This window comes from Pan troglodytes, chromosome 10 (genome assembly GCF_028858775.2).
Source record: "Pan troglodytes isolate AG18354 chromosome 10, NHGRI_mPanTro3-v2.0_pri, whole genome shotgun sequence".
Classification (NCBI taxonomy): Eukaryota; Metazoa; Chordata; class Mammalia; order Primates; family Hominidae; genus Pan; species Pan troglodytes.
This window is the reverse complement of record NC_072408.2, coordinates 100,704,542-100,731,449: the sequence shown is the minus strand read 5'-3', so window position 1 is coordinate 100,731,449 and position 26,908 is coordinate 100,704,542. Positions and strand designations below refer to the sequence as shown.

The 26,908-nt window shown below is 42.8% G+C and overlaps 1 protein-coding gene across 1 annotated transcript in view; it reads right to left on the bottom strand.

Annotated features, from left to right (window-relative positions):
* Positions 1 to 436: 436 nt before the first annotated feature.
* The window catches only part of CRADD (CASP2 and RIPK1 domain containing adaptor with death domain), a 222,240-nt gene continuing 195,768 nt past the window's right edge, over positions 437 to 26,908 (bottom strand). The window contains exon 3 of the mRNA XM_063785999.1: positions 437 to 4,108. Coding sequence (XP_063642069.1) covers positions 4,041 to 4,108 — 68 coding nt within the window. The 3' untranslated portion in view covers positions 437 to 4,040. The remainder of the gene's footprint in view (positions 4,109 to 26,908) is intronic.

Sequence of the window (26,908 nt, the reverse complement as noted above, 5' to 3'; positions counted from 1 at the left end):
TCCTTGGGAGGCCTCCTCTCTTACCACACCTACCCTCAGCCTACATAGTCTTCTCCCTTTGGGTTAAGCCAACCTGACCTCCCATCTGTGGGGACGGGAATAAGGGTGTTTATAATTCAAGGAACCTCGATTGTCTGCACACAGGCCTACAATGACTCTCCTCCTCAAACACATTGACCCTGAGGTGAAAGAAGCTGTTGAAGGGTTTTCTGAATCATCCACAACAAAAAAATTTCAAAGAATGGTGGCAACCAAATCCATTTTGTTGTTTAGATCCCAATTTTTCGAAAATCCTCAATCCATGAATGACAGCAACCTGTGGGGGAAGGGGGGCGGTGGAGGTGGGAGGAGTGGGGAGGCCCCTTAGGTCCTGGAGTTGGACACAGCCTTAGATGTGGCTTCACCCTGTCAAAGAACAAAATTTTCACACATTGAATTTAAAGGTCCAGTTGGTTTTTATTATCGATTTGTGAATCAGGCAGCATCTTATCTATAAAATAGAAAAGGTTCTTTGAAGAACCGAGCAGATGGATGGGCAGAAAAGCCTGGGGATAGCAAGATCAAGAAACATGAAGTGGCTTGGTCATTTCAAAGTTACTTTCCTTAAAGGGTTTATACACAGGGGACTTCCCTCTCATGCCTGTGCAGGTGGATGGGGACCCTTTTGATACAGGAGCTAGAAAGAAATTAGGCAGTTAGTGAGGGTAAGAGAGTCCTCAGCAAGGTTACCCTTTTAATAAAAAGCAGCCCCCGAATCATTTCTTTTCTAACAAAGAATGGCCTGAAAATTTGAGCTGCAAACATAGATAAGCAAACTGGAAGCTTGCATGGATGAATGCTGGCAGCTATGCCAATAGGAAAAGGCTACCTGGGGACCAGGCATGTTCAGCATGGAGGCTCCATCTTCCCTTTTCTTTGTCACCACATGTACAGTAAAGAAACAGGCAATATGGCACATATCTGCATAATAAAAGATTAGGGTGGGGTAGCCATCTTCTTTGCACGTTATGTAAATGACACACCTGGTCCAACCAACCTTTGGGCCATATGTAAATCAGACACTGCCTCCTCAAGATCATCTATAAAACCCTGTGCATTTCACCATGGAACCGGAAGACCTACTCGAGAATCCCCCTCTCTGCAGGAGAGAGACCTATTCTCTTTCTTTCGCCTGTTAAACCCACTCTGTGTGTGTCTGCGTCCTCGATTTCTTTGGCATGAGGCAGTGAACCTCAGGTATCACCCCAGACGAATGACACCACTTCACTTTCAGTTGGTTGCTGTAAATCTCCTGATTTTTGGAAAACTGGCCCGTTTTAAAGTTCAGTTTGAGCACATGTCAGGTAGCACAAGTGACACTATTCTGGTTTGCTTTGGTCTGTTGGAGCCCAGTGGAAGGACTCTGTCCAAAGCAATGGCCTCCTATAAATTTTATTTAACAACCTGAGCCTGGGGTAATAGTGACCCAGATAATGGTACTGTGGCTTAGAGAGTCATTTCTCCCTAGTGGTCACTGTGTGTTTTACCAGACAGAACAAAGAGCTGCAGATCCAGGAACAGTGGTTAGCCAACTCAACAGCATCTCCCAGGGAGATGGCTCTCTGTGTAACAGTCATAATTTATCAAACATTTTTGGTCCTTCAGAAACATTCCTGTTTTCTTCTCTCTCCTCAGCACTTCCTGTTTCTCTTTCATTTGGAACTTTTTCTCCTTCGCTATGCCCATCTCCTTTTCTTCCTGGTATTTCTCTCGCTTTCCCTCTTCATTGCTAATCTCCTTCTTCTTCTCTTAACTGGTATCGTCTTTCATATGTATTGAATATGTGTCAGTGTTCCCTGTTATCAGTTTAACAACTAGATCAATTTATACCCCAAATGGAGTGAACAGATTGAACAAAACACCTGATGCCCATTAAATCTGAATTTCAGATAAATAATAATAATATTTGGAATACAATTATACAAAAAATATTATTGCTTACCTGAAATTTAAATTTAACTGGGCATCCTGTATTGTATTCTCACAGCCCTGCCTCCACCTATAGCTCAGTGTGGGCTTCAAATCTTGTTTGTCCTGAGAGTCAGTGGCTCTTGCAAATAAAACCAGGTCCCATGAATTTTTTATGATAAACCTGGTAACTGTCTTACACTTTTTTTTTGAGACAGGGTCTTGCTGTAAACCCAGGCTGGAGTGCAGTGGCACTATCATGGCTCACTGCAGCCTCAGTCTCCTGGGCTCAAGGAATCCTCCCACACAGCCTCCCAAGTAGCTGGGATTATAGGTGTACACCACCACACCTGGCTAATTTTTAGATTTTTTGTAGAGGTGAGGTTTTGCCATGTTGCCCAGGCTGGTCTTGAACTTTTGGGCTCAAGCAATCCTCTCACTTGGGCCTCCTGAAGTGCTGGGATTACAGGAGTGAGCCACCATGTCCAGCAGTCTCTTATAATTTAAAAAATGTGATTAATCAACATTTCCTGAACACCCCAAATTGCAGAGAGTTTTTGGTCTCTTGCTTTTATGTGACACCTACATCTTCCAGGAGCTTGTTTTTAAAGGCAGCTGGCCTTCTTGAGGCACTCTTAAGCCCTGCCATCACTGTGCCATCCCAGAAATTGGAGAAAGCTCAGGGTGCAGATTCCCAGGGTGGCTGAATTCAAACCGCAATGTCAGGCCCCTGTTAGGGAAGTTAAGGGAAAGTTAATTCTGTGGGAAGTGGGGAGGGGAGGAGTAGAAATTATAAGCTTTTCTTTCAATATGACATCTTTGCCTTGTATTTCCTGTATCTCAGGAATGACCGAAGGATTGGGGAAGAAAATACTCCCCCTGCTGATGCTCCTTTGGTTCTACTTGGGAGTGAAGCTCACAAGAGAAGGGACTGCAAATCAACGTTCCCCAGATGATGCAGAGGTCTCTCTCTGCTGACAGTTAATACCTTGCCTCCAAGCCTGAATCGCCTTCCTGTCTGCGGGGTGTCTGAACAAACACAGCAAGATGTGCAGGTCACTGAGTTAGAAGAAGTCGGCAGGGCCTAAGGCCTTCTGCAAGGTGTGACTCTCTCCCTCCAAACTGAGAACATTTTGAAGTGACTTCAGAGGCTGCAGGGCTTGGGAAGTCCCATGAGAACCGCTCCCCTTTCCCAAGGCACTGACATGGCCTGTAGCCAGGCATTGCTGTTTCTCAGCAGACTGATCCAGGCCAGGCTTTCTGCTCTCCCTGCTGGAGGACCGCCATCCTTATTGAATGTATTTCCAAGAAAGCAGTTGACAGGCTTGGCTGTGCTATTTCTGGAAATGTTCAATAGGCCATCTTCTGGCAGGGACCGCTGCTGACGGATGGGTCTGAAGGGGAGACCGAGTGCTCAGCGCCATCTCGGCCCCGGCCTATTCCCAGGTGTCTCTGAGCAACAGCCGTCCCCAAATACCACGGGCTGTCAGCTGGCGGGGGCTGTGGGCCTCTGTGGAACTTGCTTCCTCCCTGGCAGGGAAGCTGCCAGCAGGCCTGCTGCTAAATGAAGACAGGCGCCCTGTGACTATAAATTATAAAACACATCAGCTCCGGCTGATGCACCGCATGTCCCGCAGTCAGTTCTGCAGGGGACACTTGGCCACTGCCAAAGGGCATTCTAGACAGTGGCTTTAACTCTTGTGGCAGCCACAGGAGAGAGGCCAAGCCTGTTGCTGGGCAGAGGAGCTCTTGGCAACTCCCAGAGGTTGCAATTGCTCTGGACTGCTGAGCTCTGTATAGACCAGGGCTTCTCACCCTCTGCACTATTGACATTTTGGACAACATACTTCTTTGTTCGGGGCCATCTGAGCATTGTAGGTTTAGCAGCATCCCTGTTATCTACTCACTAGATGCCAACATTATCCCCTGCCCCCCGCCCACCCACACACATACACAGAATTGTGACAACCAAAAACGCCTCCAGACGTTGTCAAATGTCCCCTGGAAGGCAAAATCGCCCTTGATTGAGAACCACTGGTGTAGAGGAAAGAGGATAGGGTCTGGGGTGATGGCAGAGAGAGGAAGATGCCAGTTCAGAATCTCCAGGTGAGCTGTGAAGCCAGGCAAGTAACAGAATCCTTTGGCCTCAGTTTCCTCATCTCTAAAATGAGAAGAAAGAGAAGGTCAAATCAAGGGAGTATGGCGATCAGCTGAGCTAATGTGTGTGGTGCACTTTGAGATGTATTTAAGCTCTAGGTCAAACAACGTAGGAATAGATGATCTAGTGCTTATTTTTTTTTTCTTTTTTGAGATGGAGTCTTGCTCTGTCGCCCAGGCTGGAGTGCAGTGGTGTGGCTCACTGCTACCTCTGCCTCCCAGGTTCAGGCGATTCTCCTGCCTCAGCCTCCAGAGTAGCTCGGATTACAGGCACATGCTACCGCGCCTGGCTAATTTTTGTATTTTTAGTAGAGACAGGATTTCATCATGTTGGCCAGGCTGGTCCTGAACTCCTGACCTCAGGTGATCGGCCCATCTCAGCCTCCCAAAGTGTTGGGATTACAGGCATGAGCCACTGCACCCAGCCTAGTGCTTAAATTTAAAGAACATGGCTCCCTTTGAAGAATTTAGCCGAGTATTTATAAAATTCCCCGTGACTCTTAAATTAAAACAAACAAATGCTTTAGAAAGCTTTTCTCTTTATTTTTTTTCTTCTGATTTCTAACAAGAATAAGTATGCCGTGTCTGCCTGAGGTTAATGTACATGATTTCCCCTAGTCTTCCTTGAAAGAGGCTTCAATTTTTTTTTTTAAATCAACACCCTAGGAATTGTGTCCGTCCAATGAACAAACAGAAAGTAATGAGGGAAGGGAATGCCCCTCTATTTTATTCACAAAATTAGCATCCTTTTCTTTATAGTTAGTAACAAAAACTGGTATGGAACCACCACAGCCCTATAGAAAGACACTGTTGCTTTAAATGAGCTTTGCTGTTATATAATTCTCTGGCTGATTTCACCCCTCCAGCTTTCAAGGAACTGTAAAGAAATCTCTAAAGGCTAATATTTCTCCTGTTCACACTGGCAGAAAAACACAAAGGAAACTGGTAACCTGAGCTCCCTGGAAGGTAAAAAAGGAAGAGCCGAGTCCTGGAGGACAGGGCTACATGTGTCCCTTCCCGTCTTGGGGACCTTGTCAAGCACCAGGCGGCTGCAGCCCTTCTTTACAGCACAGCCTGTGTTCTTTCGGAAGAGCCAAGGCCACATTTGCTTTGGGAAACAAGACACTGTGATTAATCAAGGAAAACAAAAACAGCTTCGTTTTCCATAATGGGCCTATGGAAAGGCTTTTCTAGGAAAAACCTTGATCAAGCTGTTCCGTCTATTTCCCTAGTGGCCAACAGGGCTGGAGGGGGAGCACAGGAGAGCAGATGGGGTGAGCAAGAAGGTATCCATGAAAGTTTATTCCCGAATGATCCCTTCCAGAAAAAAGGCTTCATTATGTTCACTTGCCCAAAGCACTGAGAGCGCCCACCAGCTAACAGCAAGGGCCCCCCTTCCAAGGCCAGGCATCACTGTCCTGGCACCCAACGTGCCCACCCACTCCTACTAGATCATTCCAGTCAGACAGGGTTCCTTGAAGGGAGATTAGGGGAGTGACACTCCGAACCAAACAAAGGAACAAAGAAGGGTCAGAAAAGGCAGGCAGACTCGGCACTGTGGTAAAACACTCTCACATGCTTACGTCACAGTTGCAATCACAACGTAATCCTTACACTGGTACACACAGGCACAGGGCTGGGATTGGGGTGAGATCAGTGGGGGCACTGCCTGTGGTGCAAAATTTAAGGGCACCAAATAAACGCAATAATCAAATAATATTTTAATGCAATATTTTTAAGTGAAAATTGATGTCAAAAATCCAGGATGAACAAAATATCAAAATATTGAAATTTAAAATCAAGATCCAGTTTCACAGACATTGGGTGTACCTGCCGATCAGCACACACTTGACTTTGGCTTTGCAGGGCCTCCTTGAAGGAGCTCGGTAAAGCAGGGTGAACAAAGAAGCCCTGGATTTGGAGACAGAAGAGCAGGGGGCCTTGTGCACAACGTATATCTCCCACCTCTCTGAGCTCTGTTCTCCTTTGCAAAGTGGGCTTAATACTCACCTGTCTATCTCACACGGTTTGTTGGGACCAAATGAGATCTTGTTCATGGGAGCATTTGATAAACCATAATCTATGACATCCTTGAAATGGATAACAGAAAGTATAACCATAATACTGGTAATTACAGTAGTGGGTAAAACAGGATATTCTTGGAAAGGGAAGGGGAGAAGTGGCAGGAGAGAGGACAAGGAGGTCGGGGGTAGTAAGGGACAGGCATTGTGGTGAGAAGTGCGAGGAGCCCAGATTCTGAAATCTGACCTGCATTCAAGTCTCAGCTCAGCTATGACAGCTTACTGAACCTCAGCCTGTTCTCCAACCTCTCTGAGCCTCAGTTTTCTCAGTCTTAAAATGGGGATAATAATAGATTGACCATGAAGTAATACGCGCATAGCACCTAGTGTGGTCTGCAAACAGCTGGGTGTTAACCCCTTCCATCACACACACACATAAGTGTGTACATGCATACCTCCCTGCATACTCCAGTCCCCATCCCAGAGTAAACAAAAAGAATCAAACTCTGTAAAATATTTGAAGAGATTTATTCCCTTTGACACGGAGTGTTGCTCTGTCACCCAGGCTGGAGTGCAGTGACACAATCTCGGCTCACTGCAACCTCTGCCTCCAGGGTTCAAGTGATTCTTGTGCTTCAGCCTCTCAAGTAGCTGGGATTACAGGTATGTGCCACCATGCCCGGCTAATTTTTGTGTTGTTAGGAGAGATGGGGTTGCCATGTTGGCCAGGCTGGTCTCGAACTCCTGGCCTCAAGCAATCTGCCTGTCTCGGCCTCCCAGAGTGCTGGGATTCCAGGCGTGAGCCACCACACACGCCATTGAAAAGATTTATTCTGAGCCAAATATGAGAGGGGCCTGTGACACAGCCCTCAGGAGATCCTGAGAACATGTGCCCAAGGTGGTCAGGCTGTAGCTTGGTTTTATACATTTTACAGAGACATGAGACTTCAATCAAATACATTTAAGAAATACATTGGGCTAGGCGTGGTGGCTCATGCCTGTAATCCCAGCACTTTGGGAGGCTGAGGCAGATGGATCACTTGAGGCCAGGAGTTTGAGACCAGCCTGGCTAACAGGGCAAAACCCCATCTCTACTAAGAATACCAAAAAATTAGTCAGGTGTGGCATGTGCCTGTAGTCCCAATTACTTGGGAGGCTGAAGCATGAGAATCACAGGAGGTGGAGGCTGCAGTGAGCCAAATAGTGCCACTGCACTCTAGCCTGGGTGACAGAGGGAGACTCTGTCTCAAAAAAAAGAAAAAAAAAAGAAAGAAAAAACTAGCAACAACAACAAAAGAAAACATTGGTTTGGTTCAGTAAGGTGGGACAACTGGAAGCAGGCTATAGGTAGATTGAAAAATTTTCTGGTTGAGAACTGGTTGCATTTACAGCAGGATGGCAGGGCCAGTCTCCACCCATGACTGAAACCCACAAGTCCCACCCAGGGACCCAAGCTCTGGGCTCCTGCCCTTCCCCTCCAGATCTAACCTCCTTCCTGCACGGACAGAGGTCCCAAACTGACTGCGGGAGCGTGTCTTATTGAGCTCAAACAATGTTTTTCATTTTTTAAAATTACTTGCCAACATTTAAAAATTGGGAGATTCTTATACAAATCCCAATTTCTAGCCCATCTATTAAAATCCAGATTTCCAGCTTGTCTAGAAATATCTAAATGTTCAGCAATTGATAACAATAATTCCCATGTACTGAGAATATACTCAATGCTAAGCACAGTGCTCAATATTTTAGTCATTTTTTCTCTTTAAACCTTCACAGCAATTCTGTACTCCCTCCCCATTCTACAGATGATAAATCTGAGGCTCAGAAAACTTAAATAACCTATCCAAAATACACACAGCTAATAAACAGCCTGGCTAGAGTTAAACCCAGGGGAATTTGACTATAATTCCATGCTTTCAAATTTATGTACTTCCCACCATCCTGGAAGGTATGGACTAAACTATCGGTTTTCAAAAGTGTTGCAAGAAGGCTCGGAGGCCCGGGCTGAGTATGTATGGGGTGAGGAAGAGGAAGCTGGCTCAGGCCCCAGGGCTCCTACTTTTGTTAGGGCAGGTCTTTTTTTAAAAACCATTTTACATACTGGAGTTCCCTTCAAGTTGTCTTTTAGAAAAATAATCTCACTGCTCTGAAACAAAACCAAAACAAAGCCCCAAGCCCTGGTGATCTCCACTTTACCTTCTCTCCATGGCACCATGATTTCCGGGGTCAGCAGGAAAAGCTCCTTCTTCTCCCATTCCCAATTTACTGACCATATCCCTATGTTATGGCATCACTTCTGGGGCTATCTCTTTATGTTACGGCATCACCTCCAGTTGCATCTTTGAGCAGGTGGGGCCTGATTGGGCTATGACTTACAACCCTCGCTTGGCCAAGTGTCCAGAGACTTGGGAGCCATGGAGCCACGGCGCTTCCTCTGAGACCCGCTGGGGGTAGACAGGCCAACACCAGGTGGGAAGTGCTGCAGTGGAGGGCAAGGGTGAGGGGGTGAGGATGGCAGAGGCTAAAAGCCACTGAGCCTGGTAGAAAGGATGCCCCCTTTTATCTGTCATCATGAATTTCAGTCCTGTCATGATTGTCTATGAATTGAGTGTTTTCTTTAGGGTGACCTCAGAGGAATTACAGTGTGGTCAGAAGAGCACCTGGAGGAACCTGAGCTGGGCTCTGTCACTGCTTGGCATTGCATGAACTTGGTCCTATATAAAATGTGCATGGCATCTCTCTATGTACCTCACCCACTAGCCCTGGAGACATAGGGAGACTAAAAGGCATAAAGTGGCATGTTAATGAATGTCCTGTTTTAATTACTTGCATATGGTCTGACAAGCACAAACCAGGAAAAAGTGAGAGCTTCCAGACCCTCTTTGAAGACAGGGCTGCTGGAGCTAGCCTTGTCACATGATGTCAGCCTTGGCATCAACTGCCATCCATGTGCCGATGACTCCCAATTCCACAACCCATCTGGATCTCTCTCCTGAGATTCTGACGGTGGTTCTTATGGAACAGCTCCCCTTGGCTGTACCCCACCACTCCTCCAGCAGCATTTCCAAAACGGAGCTCCTCACCACCTCTTTGAAACCTGCTCCTTCTGCAGGGTTCTGCGGTCCAGGAGCTGGTATCCTCAGCCATACAGCCCAGAAACCTGGAAGCCATTCTTGACTGCTTCCCTACCTCATTCCACACATCTGACAACAATCTCAAGATGTGGTTGGTTCAGTCTACCCCTTAAGGAGCTCTTGAATCTGTCTACTTCTCTCCAGCTCTAATGGATTAACTTGGACTAGACTACCCCCATCTCTGGCCTGGATGACAGCAACTCCAGCTGCTGGGTCTCCTGCTACTGGTCTTGCCCTCCCCATCCCACACCCCACCACCCTGCCTTGCATGCTTCAAATCCCCAAACAGATCTTTCTGAAACACATGCACAGAATGATGACCTTTCTAAAACACACATATGATCATCTTATCCTCACGCTTAAACCCTTGCAACAGTCAGTTGGGATAAAGCCCTAATGCTTTCACATGGTATAGAAGGTGAGCCCCCACCCATCTATCTGCCATCTCTATCTTTTTTTTTTTTTTTTTTTTTTTTTGAGATGGAGTCTCACTCTGTCACCTAGGCTGGAGTGCAGTGGCACGATCTCGGCTCACTGCAAGCTCCGCCTCCCGGGTTCATGCCATTCTCCCACCTCAGCCTCCCGAGTAGCTAAGACTACAAGCGCCCACCACCATGCCCGCTAATTTTTTTGTATTTTTAGTAGAGACGGGGTTTCACCGTGTTAGCTATGATGGTCTCGATCTCCTGACCTCGTGATCCACCTGCCTCGGCCTCCCAAAGTGCTGGGATTACAGGCATAAGCCACCGCACCCGGCCTGCCATCTCTATTCTTAATAGTCTGTCCAGACTGAATCTCTTTCAGTTCCCCAAACACACCCCATTCTCTCATCCCTATTCCTTTGTGCATGTTTCTCTTTCCACTGAGAATACACTCCATTAACTCCCACTTATCCTTTGGGTCTCAGCTCAGGTGGCACTTTAACCTGGAAGCTTTTGCTGACTTTCCAAGACTGAGTTAGGTATCCATCTACTGCATTTCCCTGGGCACCTTGTCCTGCCTTCATGTTATACATGAAGTATACATGCCATAATTCCTTGTTGACTTGACTGCTTTTCCCATCCAGCTATGAACTCCATAAACGTTAATGTGTAATTCTGTTTTCATTTGTATCCCCTGTGCCTTAGTCACAGCCAGGCATGTAGTATGTGCTCAGTAAATTTTATTTTTGTGACTAAAGTGCTCAGGCCATCAAAAAGATGAGTTGCCTTTTAGTAGAAGCATTAAGAGGCACTACTAGGAAAGAGTGTGCTTGCTAAAGCAAGTATTCCAGTCAGATGTGCAAATCAAACTGTGCTTTAACAATACCAAGAACCGACTATTAACACCTTGGCAATTTGCTAACTTCTCTGCTTCCTAGAAGTCTACATATTTTGGAATTTGTTTGTAGAAGTTGTGAAACACAGTCTCCTTCTACATATTTAAGAACTTTCTGAGTTTCGCTTAATTTCTTCTTGCCAGACGGACATGGCTTCAAATCCTTATTTTGCATCCTCTGTGTTGTGACCTTCCTTACCCTCCACTCATTAGTGGCCCTGGCATTGAGATCTGCTGATGGCAATATCTGATAAAAGGCTGTCATTAAAAGTGTATCTGTGCCTGGTGTCAAGAGCTAGGAGAAGCTGAGACTTTGATTTTTCATTTTTAATCATCGTTTTGATCTCCCTTTTACCCCAAGGTTTCCAAATTCTGGGGCTTTGTGACCTTTGGATGATTGGGTAAGCTATTGTAATTCTCATATTTCCCCACAGATTTTCCCTCATTTTCAAAAGAGACAAACTAGCAGATTCAAAATGCTGAACCCTCCCTGTGTTACACTACAGGAAGTGCAAAGATCTGGATTCAAGTCTTCACGCTACTGTTTATAAGCTTATAACTGTGGGCAACCCACCTAACTTCCTTGAACTTCAGCTTTCTCTTCTGCAAAATCAGAATGGCACCAGCCTCCCACCTCACTCTCTGTCTTGCGCGTGGTAGGCAGTGAATAAATATTAGTGTCCTTCCCAAACAGTTCTGCTATTAATTATGCCCATGACCATAAAATGGTCCCTTTGGAACCTCCGCAGATTGAAATGATTTTCTATGATAATAAATCTCCACTGTTAGCAGGGGCAGTTGCCAGACAGTCTCGATGGCCACACTCACCCATGCTGCTAAAGCTTTTAAAGCTCCTATTAAATGATAGGATTGTTTGTTTTCGTTCCTTCAAAGTAAGATCCACATACTCTGCTCATTCTTGTGGTCATGGGGAAGGGAAAACCATCCCACATAGAAGACGGAGTCACTGACCTCTCCCATTACTTGAACTGCCTATCTCCAGAATTCAGCTGGACTACCGTCAGGTGAAACAAAGTCATGTGAGGAGGAGAAAGTGAAATGCCTATGGGTGGGGAGTTGATAAACTCTCAAGGCAGTGAAATGTAAGAAGCAAGAGGCAGGCTGGGCGCAGTGGCTCACACCCGTAATCCCAGCACTTTAGCAGGCCAAGGCGGACAGATCGCTTGAGCTCAAGAGTTTGAGACCAGCCTGGGCAACATGGCAAAACCCCATTTCTACAAAAAATATAAAAATTAGCCAGGTTTTGTGGCATGCACCTGTAGTCCTAGCTATTTGGGAGACTGAGGTGGGAGGATCGAGCCCAGGAGGTGGAGGTTGCAGTGAGCCAAGACTATGTGACTGCGCTCCAGCCTGGGTGACAGAGCAAGATTCTGTCTCAAAAAAAAAAAAAAAAAAAAAAAAAAAAAAAGCAGCAGCAGCTAGAGGCATGTCCATCTTAGCTTGGCAGTTGTATATCTTATAGATATAAAGACTGATTCCTTACCTTTGCCCAGCACCTGGGATCCTACAGAGATCTTTATTTTATTTTATGTGAGGCAGAGTCTCACTCTGTCACCCAGGCTGGAGTGTAATGGCATGATCTCGGCTTACTACAACCTCTGCCTCCTAGATTCAAGTGATTCTCCTACCTCAGCCTCCCGAGTAGCTGGGATTACAGGCGCGTGCCATCATCCCTGGCTAACTTTTGTATTTTTAGTAGAGACAGGGTTTTGCCATGTTGGCCAGGCTGGTCTCAAACTCCTGACCTCAAGTGATCCACCTGCCTCGGCCTCCCAAAGTGCTGGGATTACAGGTGTGAGCCACTGTGCCTGGCCCCTACAGAGATCTTTCATAGTTAGGATCTTCTTTCATCCTTACAACCATCTCGAGAGGGTGGCAAATTTCATTATACCCATTTTTCAAAAGAAGAAACTGAGGAGAATATACCCAGATCACACAAGCTTATTATGCAGAATGGAGCTGGGACTTCACTGGGGGCTTCCAGCTCCAAGAACTGTTCTTTCAATGACACTCACCTGCCTCTCACTCAGTTGAGGAAGAGGAAGGTTCCAATCAGCCTCACAGGGAACACATACTCAACAACCCTTCCACAGTGCCACTGAGGAAAAAGCACCAGACTGGGGGGTGGGGGGGCACGAGGACCTAGGCTTCATTCCCTAGGGATGTCAGTTTCTTTATCTCTGCAAAGAACAGATTGCAAAAAATGTTTCCAAGTTCCCTCCCGTGTTTGTATTTCTTTAAGTGGATCTTTGGTTTAATGCATAGCCCAAATACCTGTGACATAGAAGAAATGCCTAAAAGATAAATCTGGAGTTCAACACAAGTTCAGCAGCAATTACGGTGTCTTTGACCTGATGTGACCACTATGGCTGAATTTAAAAGTTGGGATTTTCAGTCATGGTTTCTTGGAAACAGGCCTCACCAAACTTCAGTTAACCTTTCCACATCTCAGTTTCCTTATACGAAAAACAGGGAAGACAATACCTTCTGTACAGGAAAAAGGACTTGTCAGTCCTTCTCCCAGGCCATTCCCACCTCTTCCTAGCACCCCTGCCCCCAACCCAAGGGAAGAGGAGTTGCTAATCTGATTGGTCAGAGTGTGGGACCAGAGATAGCAACTTGTAGTTAGTAGACAGAGATGCCCTCCTTAGGAATGGTTCTCCTTCTCTCCCACTCTATGCATTCGGGTGGACAGGTGCACTCAGCCCCCTCTCTGATTCTCCACCTCCTCATACAAGTGACTAAGTAGATAAGTCATTTTATTTTCTCTGTCATTTTGTTGCAGAATTTTCTCCTTAGTTCAGCTAAAACCAGGTTCTTGTCACTCGACTGGGAAAGATTAGGCTCACGGGCACATAGAAGGGTGAGGAGAGGAATTTATTGGGCAAAAAGGAAACAGGGAAAATAATTATCTGCAAAGTGAGAGAAAATCCTGCTAGCAGGATTCCCACCTCACAGATTGAATCCCAGCTCACCACACAGGAACAGGAGAGGCCAGGTTCCACCTCGCAGCAAATTCCGTGAACTTCCCGAGGCCCCACCCCGTCCTCCCTGTGTGCAGGTGGGCGTTATTCAGAAAGAATCAGTCGGGAAATAGTAGGCTTCATCTGGGACCAGCAGTACGGTTTTTCAGCCTTCAGGCTGTTTTAGGCTTGAAGGCAGGGTTTCGCCAGGGACCTCTGGCTGTCTCCTGTCTCTATCAATTTTGTTATCTTTCCTCTATGCATCCTTCTAGAAGGTACTAAGATCCCAAGGTTTAGATTCAGGAAGAAGTAGGAGATTCTGCTTAGGCCTTACAGCTTCTATTCATTTTTAGTTAAAACTTGTAATGGAGGTTATTGGATGGTGGCTCAATTAATAAAATGCAGTACTTTGTTATTTGACTTATGTCCTCTGCCTGTCTCTGGAGAACTGTGGTAGCCAGCCTCCCCAGACAGTCCCCTCTTTTTTAGTCCCCTCTCACCCGTACCAGGGTTGATCTGTGTGATCAAAAAACTATGGCAGAAGTGCTGGTGTGTCACTTCTGAGGCTGGGACTCTGCAGCCTCCATCTTGGCTGCTCTTTCTCTTGGATCACCCTCTTGCCACATCCTGAGAAGCCTCCTGGAGAGGCCTATGGGATTCCATTCTCAGAACGTACCCTTCATTGTCTTTATATGAATCATTGCTTGACATTCCCTTGCTCCTTTTTATTTTATTTTATTGTTTTAGAGACAAGGTCTCACTCTGTCACCCAGGCTGAAGTACTGTGGTAGGATCCTAGCTCACTGCAGCCTAGGACTTCTGGGCTTAACAGATCCTCCAGCCTCAGCCTTCCAAATAGCTAGGACTACAGGCATGTGCCACCATGCCAGTCTAATGTGGTGTTTTTTTTTTTGTTTTGTTTTTGTTTTAGAGATGGGATCTTGCTATATTGCCCAGGCTAATGTCCAACCCCTGGCCTCAAGTGATCCTCCCACCTTGGCCTTCTAAAGTGCTGGGATTACAGGAGTAATTATAGGACACAACATGCTCAGCCTTTCTCACTCCTTGAGGTCCGAGATGGACTATTTCTTACTTGTCTTTAAATTCTTAATGTCTTACGTGGTACCTGACTCATATTACTATCTCAGTAAATAATTATTCAGTAAAAGAAAGAAGGAGATTTAGTTTTATATTTAGCTTATAGTAATACTTCATATTTTAAATGTCAAAAGTGTAGGGTTTGAATTTCTTTTGGTAGAAAGCCAAATGTAGCAGTTTACATTAAATTTTATAGACACTACAGATTGCTGAATAAGTCCACATGTGGAAATAAAAGAAGTCTAAGAAACCTCTTGGACTTAAATATGGGTTTTTATATTATCTTCAAACCTGCCCTCATAATTTTAGTTCCAGCATGTATGATAGAGTGATCTCGTCTTCACAGTGGAGAACCTTTTCTCCCTCCTTTGTCCATATGCCTAATTAAATTATATCCCACATTAATCAAATTACGCTTAATTATGCTGAATATTTTGGCCCCAAAGATATATTAATTCCAAGTCTCTTCGTGTTGCCACTTTGGGTCTGTTTTTACTCAATTACACAATCCCCTGAGACAGTCAGATGTTAATTCCAAAGACTGAGGGTACCCTTAAGAATCACAGAATGGAAAGGAAATGGAAAGGAAAGGAAGAGAATGGAAAGGAAACCACAAAGGCCAGTTCCATCTTTAGTGGCTCCTAACTCTGGAATCTCAAGCTTGACCTAACAGTGAGCCAAAGGCTCCAGGAAACCTGCTTCCCTCTTTGTGTGCATTTCCTCTCCTTTCCTTGAAGACAACGCTGTCTTCAGAAGTTGATCCACTGATTTATGTATAGGTATTGAAAAGTTCAAAAACGTTAAATCAGAAAGAGGCCACATTTATTTTAAGGGTGATTAAGAAGAAAAGTGAGAGTTACCCAGCCAAGAAGAAAGAGGTATAAATAGACATTATATTCATGATGTATCTCAAAAACAAGGCCCTCCATACAAATCTTTTATATACAAATTTAGGTATGTATGAGTGTTTAAGACACACACACACGGGGGTGGGGGGATAGTGTGTGTATGTGTGTATAATATGTATATATTTTTCTTTTTCCATTTTTTTTTTTTTTTTTTTTTTTGAGACAGAGTCTCACTCTGTCGCCCTGGCTGGAGTACAGTGGCACGGACTCGGCTCACTGCAACCTCCGTTTCCCGGGTTCAAGCGATTCTCCTGCCTCAGCCTCCTGAGTAGCTGGGATCACAGGCGCCTGCCACCACGCCCAGCTAATTTTTTGTATTTTTAGTAGAGACAGGGTTTCACCATGTTGGCCAGGCTGGTCTCGACCTCCTGACCTTGTGATCCACCCACCTTGGCCTCCCGAAGTGCTGGGATTACAGGCATGAGCCACTGTGCCTGGCCTTTTTTAATTTTTTTTGAAACGGAGTCTTACTCTGTCACCCAGGCTGCAGTGCAGTGGCGAGATTTCAGCTCACTGCAACCTCTGCCTCACGGGTTCAAGCGATTCTCCTGCCTCAGCCTCCCAAGTAGCTGGGACAGGCACATGCCACCAAGCCCAGCTAATTTTTGTATTTTTAGTAGAGATGGGGTTTTACCAGGCTGGTCAGGTTAGTCTCAAACTCCTGACCTCTGGTGATCCGCCTGCCTTGGCCTCCCAAAGTGCTGGGATTACAGGTGGTAAGCCACCCCGCCCAGCCTATATATTTCAATCACTCACATCTTTGGTGTAGGGTATGATGTTTTCATATCCTCGTGAGATAATCTCCAAGGGAGACACTTTATCAGAGCACACAGTTCTATTTATCTAGTTTCTGAAGATTAGTCTCAGGGGCAACTTTATATAATAAATGTTGACTATATAGTACAAGTCTTCTCTACTTAAATCAAAAGTCCAAACTATGACCCAGTAATACCAACAGTACCTTCTCCTCTGCACATGCTTGTAACTGCATATGTGGAGTGAGGGAGCCAATTCTTTTGGAAACGTTCATCCCTCCCTCTTTCTAAATGATTCTAGGATTTAGATGTGTGACAAACAAAAAGAAGAAAAGAAAAACCATTTTCTTGGAAGCTGCAAAGGATTGATCCCCACCCCCCCACACTTTTTTTTTGAGAGCTGCAGAACACAAAAAAAATTGACGTGTTTCTAAAAAGCTCTGACATATCTATTAGCCACAGTCTTTTTTTGTGTGGTAAAAGAAACCAGCCACAAAATACTGCTGCTGCCAAACAAACAAACAAACAAAAAAAGTGCTGCCTGAACCTTTTTTAACTTCTTCCTTTCTGGGAGGACTCAGTCTTTCTTAAATCCTCATCAGAAGATAAGATCTTTGTTGCTTTGGGGCAGGTAGGCCAAGGGTGGTTTGATTGACTTTGTCACCTAGATGTTGTCACAGAGATATCAGAGGTTGACAGTGTAGCTACTTGGTTAAAAATGACAACCATCTAAAGAAAAGTACACAAATAGTGTCTGCACTTTCTTGGAACCAGGAGTTGGCTTTCTTGGACCCTTCCCTCCAGCTTCAAAAAAGGAATTGCTAAATGCTCAATTTGGTGTTTGCCTAAGGGTGGCTAAACAAGCTGCCTAGTGAGGTGTTTGTTCTTATTTCTGAGAAGGAAAGCCTTTCACTCAGTTTGGTTCTAACAAAAACAAATCTACTGAAACCAGAGTGAGGAAGGAACTTATCAACAAAGGTCAACTAGAAAAAGTACCGATTCTGAAAATAGAGTTTTCTGCCAAAGCTTGGGAGCAACCGAAAGGCAGAAAGATCTTTTGGGTTCCAAAGAAGACCTGAAGAAATCCACCTATCTGACTGATCTCCAGACATCAGGGAGTGAAGCAAAATTTGTAGAGACAGTCCTTTCGAAGCATGGTAGGGGTTGGGATGTACCGGGGAGAGTGAGGGGATGAGATGCTCTTCTATTCACATGCTTCAAAAGTGGCACTTCCAAACCATATTTTTAAAAGTCACACTGATTAGGGGATCATGAAAAATGTTAGAAGAAGCAAAATGAAAAAGCAAGACGGTGAGCTGCGCAGTCCCATTCCTAGACTTGCTCCTTGATGTTAGAATATGACTAGGACTCTGATTTCTCCCGCCAATCTCCATAGAAACTCCAGTTACAGAGCCAGAACCAATGTAGGAATAATTGTATACAAAGCCTCCCTTTGGGGGTGGAAATGACTTCTTTTGTTTATAGAGTCATAAAGAACATCTGAACTCCACTAGCTCTTCCTCTTCCACTTGAAGAAAAAAAAAGGGGTTGGTTCAAGGTGGTGCACTAAGCCAACATGCTTTCTCCTTTCCAGATCCCAGTGAAATGTGATCCGTAAGATAAGACTAAGTCCTAGACATTACCTAGAAAACGCCAGTTGAGGGGAGCTGAAGAATTTCTGGATGGTAGCAGGCTGACAGGAATACCAAAGCACTGAGAAACACACAGTCCACCACAGTGAAGGAGGGGGCTACTGGATAAATAATTCTCCAGCCTGTAAACTTCACTGGGACAAGTCACCATCTGTTGTATTCATTACTGTATTATTTCTGCCTTGCATAGCTCCTGGCATAGAGTAGGTGTTTGATATTACTGTCAAATCTGAATATGCTAATTTTCTCAAGAGAAAAATAAACCCAAGGTCAACAGGACAGGGTAGAAGTGTATTGTAGGACGCTTGACAAGATAGTCGAAGTGCCAGGCCAGTGCCCCACCTCTCCCAGTGGCACATAGAGCAGCTAGTTATTGTGTTTGCTCCCAGGCTCTCTGAGTAAAGGATCAGTCGCGGGAGACCCTTAGAATAAGAACTAGGGCCAGAGAGAAAAGTAGAGCATTGCTTCAGGTATTATTGAACTGTTAATTAAGGAAAGACACAACCTGGGACAGGTGTGAAATACCCTGAGGTGCTCTAAAAGGTAACTTTCCCTACTTGTTTATTTGAGGCCAACCTGCTGGCCTCCCCCACCTGCCCATGAACCTTGGAGTAAAACACATGTGTTACAGTTAGTCACCACATTTAGGGGGCAGACGTGGCAAGAGATGTTGGAAGGGAACCTAAACAATTGGTGAGGAAAGGAGACCAGTTACCAATGCAGATCAATTTATATTTGAAAAGGAATAACTGAGAATCACCAGACCTTAAAACCAACCTTATAGCCTGAAAGCTGAATGAGTAGAGAATTAAATTCTGAGGACAGAGCAAATGCAGGCAGCCAAAGAGAACATTCAAGTAATTTTATTAAGCTTCCTGAGATAAAATCCTTATTAGATCCATAAAAAAAGAGCTGTAGAAAAAGTAGCAATCAGAGAAAAAGAAAGAAATCTTTAAAAACTAAAAATATGATTAACATATTATAGAAACTCAATACCAGAGATGAAGTACAGAACAGATACAATCGAAAAGACAACAGTGATTTGGAAGACGAAATCAAGGTATTCTCCCTGAACATAGTGCAAAAAGCTACAGAAAAAAATCATGAGGAAAAAAGATAAAGAATATAGAAGATTCAGAAGAAAAAATCTGCTTAATAAAAATTGTGGGAGATTTGGAGGCAGAGCAAGATGGCAGAATAGAAAGTGCCACCTATCTTCCCCCCAGGAAGGACACCAATTTAACAACGTTCTGCACAGAAAAAAAACACTTTCATCAGAACCAAAAATCAGGTGAGCCCTCATAGTACCTGGTTTTATCTTCATACCGACGAAAGAGCCACTGAAGAGATAGAAAAAACAGTCTTGAATTGCCGATGCCACCCTTCCCCAGTGTGCTGTCAGGTTAGAGCAGAAAGGGAAACAGGACCAAACTCAGCTAACGCCCACCCATGGAGGAGGCATTTAAACCAGCCCTAGCCAGAGGGAATCGGCGATCCCAGTGGTCAGAACTTGAGTTCCCACAAACCTCACCACCATGGGCTATAGCGCTGTGTTTCTAAATAAACTTAAAAGGCAGTCTAGGCCATAAGGACTGGAAGACTGAGTGAATCCTAGTGCTGAACAAGGCCTAAAGAGAGTGGACTGGGGGTGGGGCATGTGACCTACTGAGACACCAGTTGGGGCAGCCAAGGGAGTGCTGGCATCACCCCTACCCTACCCCAGGCTACACAGCTCATGGCTCCAAAAGATACCCCTTCCTTCTGATTCAGGAGAGAAGAGGGAAGAGTGAGGAGTACTGTGTCTTGCATCTTGGATACCAGCTCAGCCACAGCAGGAGAGGACACTAATCAGGGTCCTGAGGCCTTCATCCAGGTCCTTGCTCCCAGATGACATTTCTAGACATACCCTGGGCCAGGAGGGACCCACTCCCCAGTAACACTGTGGTTCTTGCAGACTCGTAGAGGTATTGCCTTAATGGTCTTCGATAAAATCTGGGAGAATTATCTGGATTACCAGGCAGAGACTCTTGTTCTCTTCCCATACTTACTCCTGTACTTTCCTTACTTGAAGGAAAGGACCCAGTCCTGGCAGCATTCATCACCTACTAACTGAAGAGCCCTTGGGCCCTGAATAACCAGCAGCAACACCCGGGTAATATGTTGGGGGCCTTGGGTGGGCCTCTGAGACTGGCTGGCTTCAGGTGAGACTCAGGACATTACCAGTTGTGGTGGCTGTGGGACAAAACTCCTTCTGCTTGAGAAAAGCAGAGGGAAAAGCAAAGGGAACTCTGTCTTGCAACTTAGGTACTAGCACAGCCACAGGGGGATAGAGCACCAAGCAGGCTCTTGGAGCCCTCAACTCCAGGACTTGACTCTTGGATGGCATTTCTGGACCTGTCCTGGGCCAGAGGGGAGCACATGGCCCTAAAGAGTGAATCCCAGGCCAGGCAGCATTCACCATAAGCTGACTTAAGAGCCCTTGAGCCTTAAGAAAACATAGGTGGTAGTCTGGCAGTACTCCTTATGGCCTGGAGTGGCAGTGGCTACAGAGTGAGGCTCCCCTGCCTTTGGAAGGGGAAAGGAAGAGGAGGAAGGCCTGCATCTTGTGCATTGATCTGCACCTTGTGGTTTGAGTGCCAGCTCAGCTGCAGTACAATAGAATACCAGGTAGACTTCTAAGGTTTTTGACTGTATTCCCTGACTCCTGTACAGCACCTCTGGACCCACCTGGTGTCTGGGGGACTTTGCCACCCTGAAGGGAAGGTCACAGGCCTGGCTGGTTTGGGCATCAAGTGATCGAAGAGCCCTAGGGCTTTGAGTGAACATAGGCAATAGCCACGTAGTGGTTACATAGGCAGTAGTGGTTACATCAGGCCTTTGGTAAAATCCAGTGCTGTGCTGGCTTCAGGTGTGATCCACAGCAGTCATAGTGGTGGTAGCCACAGAGGTTCTTGTGTTGCTACACCCCAGCTTTAGGTGGCTCTGAACAAAGAGAGACTGTTTGTTTGGGAGTAAGTACGGGAAGAGAACAAGAGTCTCTGCCTGGTTCTCCAGATACTTCTCCCAGATCTTGTCCCATGGCCATCAAGGCAGTACTTCTATGAGTCTACAAGAACCACAGTGTTACTGGGCTTGGGGTGCCCAGTGAAGCAGATATGGCTTAGATCACAACACCCAGGTTCTTTCAAATATCTGAAAAGCCTTCCCAAGAAGGACAGCTACAAATAAGCCCAGACAGTGAGGACTACAATAAATACCTCACTCTTCAATGGCCAGACACTAAAGAACATCTATCAACACCACCCAGGGAAACATGACCTCACCAAATGAAATAAATAAGGCATCAGGGACCAATCCTGGAAAAATGGAGATATGTGACCTTTCAGGCAGAAAATTCAAAATAGCTGTGTTGAGGATACTCAAAGAAATTCAAGATAACACAGGGAAGGAATTCAGAATTCTATTAGATAAATTTAACAATGAGATTGAAATAATTAAGAAGAATCAAGCAAAAATTCTGAAGCTGAAAAATGCAATTGGTATACTAAAGAATGCATCAGAGTCCTTTAATAGCAGAATGGATCAAGCAGAAGAAAGAATTGGTGAGGCTGAAGACAGGCTATTTGAAAATACAGTCAGAAGAGACAAAAGAAAAATGAATAACAATGAAGCACACCTATAGGATCTAAAAAATAACTTCAAAAGGACAAATCTAAGAGTTATTGGCCTTAAATAGGAGGTACAGAAAGAGATAGGGGTAGAAAGTGTATTCAAATGAATAATATCAGAGAACTTCCCAAACCTAGAGAAAGATATCAACATTCAAGTACAAGAAGGTTATAGAACACCAAGCATATTTAACCTAAAGAAGACTACCTCGGGCCATTTAATAATCAAACTCCCAAAGGTCAAGAATAAAGAATGGATCCTAAAAGCAGCAAGAGAAAAGAAACAAATAACATACAATGGAGCTCCACTATGTCTGGCAGAAGACTTTACAGTGGAAATGAAAAGAGAAATAGACCAGAAGAGAATGACATGACATATTTAAAGTGCTGAAAGAAGAAAATACACTTTTACCCTAGAATAGTATATTTGGCAAAAATATCCTTCAAATATGAAAGAGAAATAAAGACATTCCCAGAGAAATAAAAGCTGAGGGGTTTCATCAACACCAGACCTGTCCTATAAAAAATGCTAAAGGGAATACATCAATCAGAAAGGAAGGAACATTACTAAGTAATCACCTGAAAGTACAAAACTCACTGGTAATGGTAAGTACACAGAAAAACACAGACTATTTTAACACTGTAATTGTGGTATGTAAACTACTCTTATCCTGAGTAGAAAGACTAAATGATGAACCAATAAAAAATAATAATGACAACAGCATTTCAAGACATCATCAGTACAATAAGATATAAATAGAACAACAAAAAGTTAAAAAGCAAGGGGACAAAGTTAAGGTGTAGAGCTTTTATTAGTGTTCTCTTTGATTGTTTGTTTGTTTGTTTATGCAAACAGTGTTGTTATCAGGTTAAAATAATGGGACATAACAGAGTATCTGCAAGCTTTGTGGTAACCTCAAACCAAAAAAACATATAATGGAGACACAAAAAATAAAAAGCAAGAAACCAAATCTTACCTCCAGAGAAAATCACCTTCACTAAAGGAAGACAGGAAGGAAAGAAAGACGAAAGAGAAGACCACAAAACAACCAGAAAACAAATAACAAAGTGGAAGAAGTAAGTCTTTATTTATCAATAATAACATTGAATGTAAATAGACTAAACTCCCCAATCAAAAGACATAGACTGGATGAATGGATGAAAAAACAAGACCCATTAATACGTTGCCTACAAGAAACACACTTCACTTCTAAAGACACACATAGACTGAAAATAAAAGGATGGAAAAAACCCAAAAATCAGCAGGAGTTGCTATAGTGCCATCAGACAAAATAGCTTTCAAGCCCAAAATTATAAGAAACAAAGAAAGTCACTAAATAATGTTAAAGGGGTCAATTCAGCAAGAGGATATAACAATTTTAAATATATATGGACTCAACACTGAAGCATCCAGATATATAAAACAAATATTAGAGCTGAAGAGAGAGATAGATCATAATACAATAACAGCTGGAGACTTCAACACTCCACTTTCAGCATTGGACAGATCTTCCAGACAGAAAATCAACAAAGAAATATCAGACTTAATCTGCACTGTAGATCAAATGGATCTAGTAAATATTTACAGAACGTTTCATCCAATGGCTACAGAATACACATTTTTTTTCCTCAGCACATGGATCATTCTCAAGGATAGGCCATACGTTAGGTCACAAAACAAGTCTTACAACATTCAGAAAAATTGAAATAATGACAAGCATCTTCTCTCATCACAATGGAATAAAACTAGAAATCAATAATGAGGAATTTTTGAAACTTTACAAATACATAGAAATTGAACAATATGCTTCTGAATTACCAGTGGGTCAATGAAGAAATTAAAAAGGAAGTTAAAAAAATTTCTTGAAAGAAATGGTACCAAAACCTATGGGATGCAGCAAAATTAGTACTAAGAGGGAAACTTACAGCTATAAGTGCTTACATCAAAAAAGAGGGAAAACTTCAAATAAGCAATCTAACAACGCATCTTAAAGAACTAGAAAAGCAAGAGCAAACCAAACCCAAAATTGGTAGAAGAAAAGAAATAATAAAGATCAGAACAGAAATAAATGAAACTGAAATAAAAAAATACAAAAATCAATGAAACAAAAAGTTGATGTTTTAAAAAGTTAAACAAAATTGACAAAACTTTAGCCAGACTAAGAAAAAAAGAGAAAAGATGCAAATAAAGTCAGAATTGAAAAGAGACATGACAACTGATACAACAGAATTTCAAAGGACCATTAGTGGCTACTATAAGCACCAAATGCCAATAAATTGGAAAATCTATAAGAAATGTACAAATTCCTAGAAAAATACAACCTACCAAAATTCAATCAGGAAGAAACCCAAAACCTTAACAGACCAATAACAAGTAATGAAATAGAATCCATAATAACAAGTCTCCCAGTAAAGAAAAGCCCAGGACCTAACGGCTTCACTGCTGAATTCTACCAAACATTTAAAGAAGAACTAATACTAATCCTACTCAAACTATTCTGAAAAATAGAGGAGGAGGGACTACTTCCAAACTCATTCTACAAGGCCAGTATTACCTTGATACCAAAACCAAACAAAGACACACACACAGACACACACGCACACACAAACACACACACAATGAAAAACAAAAAAACTACAGGCCAATATCTCTGATGGATATTTATGCAAAAATCCTCAACAAAACACTAACAAATCGAATTCAACAATACATTAGAAAGATCATTCATCACGATCAAATGGGATTTATCCCTGGGATGCAAGGATGGTTCAACATATGCAAATTAATCAATGTGATATATCATATCCACAGAATGAAGGGTAAAAACTATATGATCATTTCAATTGATGCTGAAAAAGCATGTAATAAAATTGAACATCTCTTCATGATTAAAAACGCTCAAAAAACTGGGGAAAGAAGAAATATACTTCAATATAATAAAAGTCAGATACGAAACACCCACAGATAGTATAATACTGAATGTGGAAAAACTTAAAGCCTTTCCTGTAAGCTCTAGAACAGGACAAGGATGTGCCCACTTTCACCACTGTTATTAAACATAGTACTGGGAGTCCTAGCTACAGCAATAAGACAAGAGGAAGATATAAAGGTCATCCAAACTGGAAAGGAAGAAGTCAGATTATCCTTGTTTGCAGATAACAGGATCTTGTATTTGGAAAAACCTAAAGACTCCACAAAGAAACTATTAGAACTGATAAACAAATTCAGTAAATTTACAGGATACAAAATCAACATACAAAAATCAGTAGTGTTTCTATATGCCAACAGTTAGCAATCTGAAGAAGAAATGAAAAAAGTAATCCCATTTACAGTATCCACACATAAAATTAAACACCCAGAAATTAACTTAACCAAAGAAGCAAAAGATGTTTATAATGAAAACTATAAAACACTGATGAAAGAAATTGAAGAGGACACCAAAAAAAGAGAAAAATATTCTATGTTCATAGATTGGAAAAATCAATATTGTTAAAATATTCATACTACCCAAAGCAATCTACAGATTCAATGCAAACTCTATCAAAATACCAATGATATTCTTCACAGAAATAGAAAAAAAATCCTAAAATTTATATAGAACTACAAACAGAGCCAGAATAGTCAAAGATATCCTAAGCAAAAAGAACAAAACTGGAGGAATCACATCATCTGACTTCAAATTATACTATAGAGCTATAGTAACCAAAACAGTATGGTACCAGCACAAAAACAGACACATAGACCAATGGAACAGAATAGAGAACTCAGAAACAAATACACACACCTAGGATGAAAACACTTTTTGACAAAGGTGCCAAGAATATACACTGGGGAAAAGATAGTCTCTTCAACAAATGGTGTTAGGAAAACTGGATATCCATATGAAGAAGAGTGAAACTAGACCCCTATCTCTCACCATATACAAAAATCAAATAAAAATGGATTCAAGACTTAAATCTAAGACCTTGAACTATGTTTTGTACTACAAGAAAACATTGGCAAAAATCTCCAGAACATTGGCCTGGGCAAAAATTTATTGAGCAATACCCCACAAGCAAAGGCAACCAAAGTAAACAGGTACAAATGATACCACATCAAGTTAAAGAGCTTCTGCACAGCAAATGAGACAGTTAACAACATGAAGAGACAACCCAGAGAATGGGAGAAAATATTTGCAAACTACCCATCTGACAAGGGATTAATAAGAATATATAAGGATTCCAACTGTATAGGAAAAATCTAATAATTCATTCAAAAAATGGGCAAAAGACTTGAATAGACATTTCTCAACAGAAAATGTACAAGTGGCAAACAGGCATATGAAAAGGTGCTCAACATTATTGATCATCAGAGAAATACAAATTTAAACTACAATGAGATATCATCTCATCCCAGTTAAAATGGCTTATATCCAAAAGACAAGCAATAACAAATGTTGGCCAGTATGTAGAGAAAAGGGAACACTCATACACTGTTGGTGGGGATGTGAATTAGTACAACCACTATGGAGAATAGTTTGGAGGTTCCTCAAAAGCTAAAAATTGAGTTACCATATGATCCATCAATCCCACTGCTAGGTATATACCCAAAAGAAAGAAAATACATACATCAAAGAGATATCTGCACTCCTATGTTTGTTGCAGCACTGTCTTCAATAGCTAAGATTTCTAAGCAACTTAAGTGTCCATCAACAGATGAATGGATAAAGAAAATGTGGTACATATACACAATGGAGTACTATTCAGCAATGAAAAGTAATGCAAATCCAATCATTTGCAACATGGATGGAACCAGATATCATTATGAAGTGAAATAAGCCAGACACAGGAAGACAAACATTGCATGTTCTCACTTATTTGTGGGTTCTAAAAATCAAAACAATTAAACTCCTGGACATAGAGAGTAGAAGGATGGTAACCAGAGGCTGGGAAGGTCGTGGGGAGCTGCGGGAGAGGTGAAGGATAGTTAATGGACACAAAAATAACAGTTAGAAAGAATGAATAAGACCTATTATTTGATAGCAAAACAGGGTGACTATAGTCAATAATAACTTAATTGTATATTTTTAAATAACTTAAAGAATAATCAGATTGTTTGTAACTCAAAAGATAAAGCCTTGAGGGGATGAATACCCCATTACCTACCTATATACCTATACCTACTATGTACCCACAAAATTTTTAAAGAAGTTTCCATTTAATGTGAGGCAAGATAAACAAAGATTCACATTTATTTTAAAAATTATAGGAGAGCATGGATAAGATGA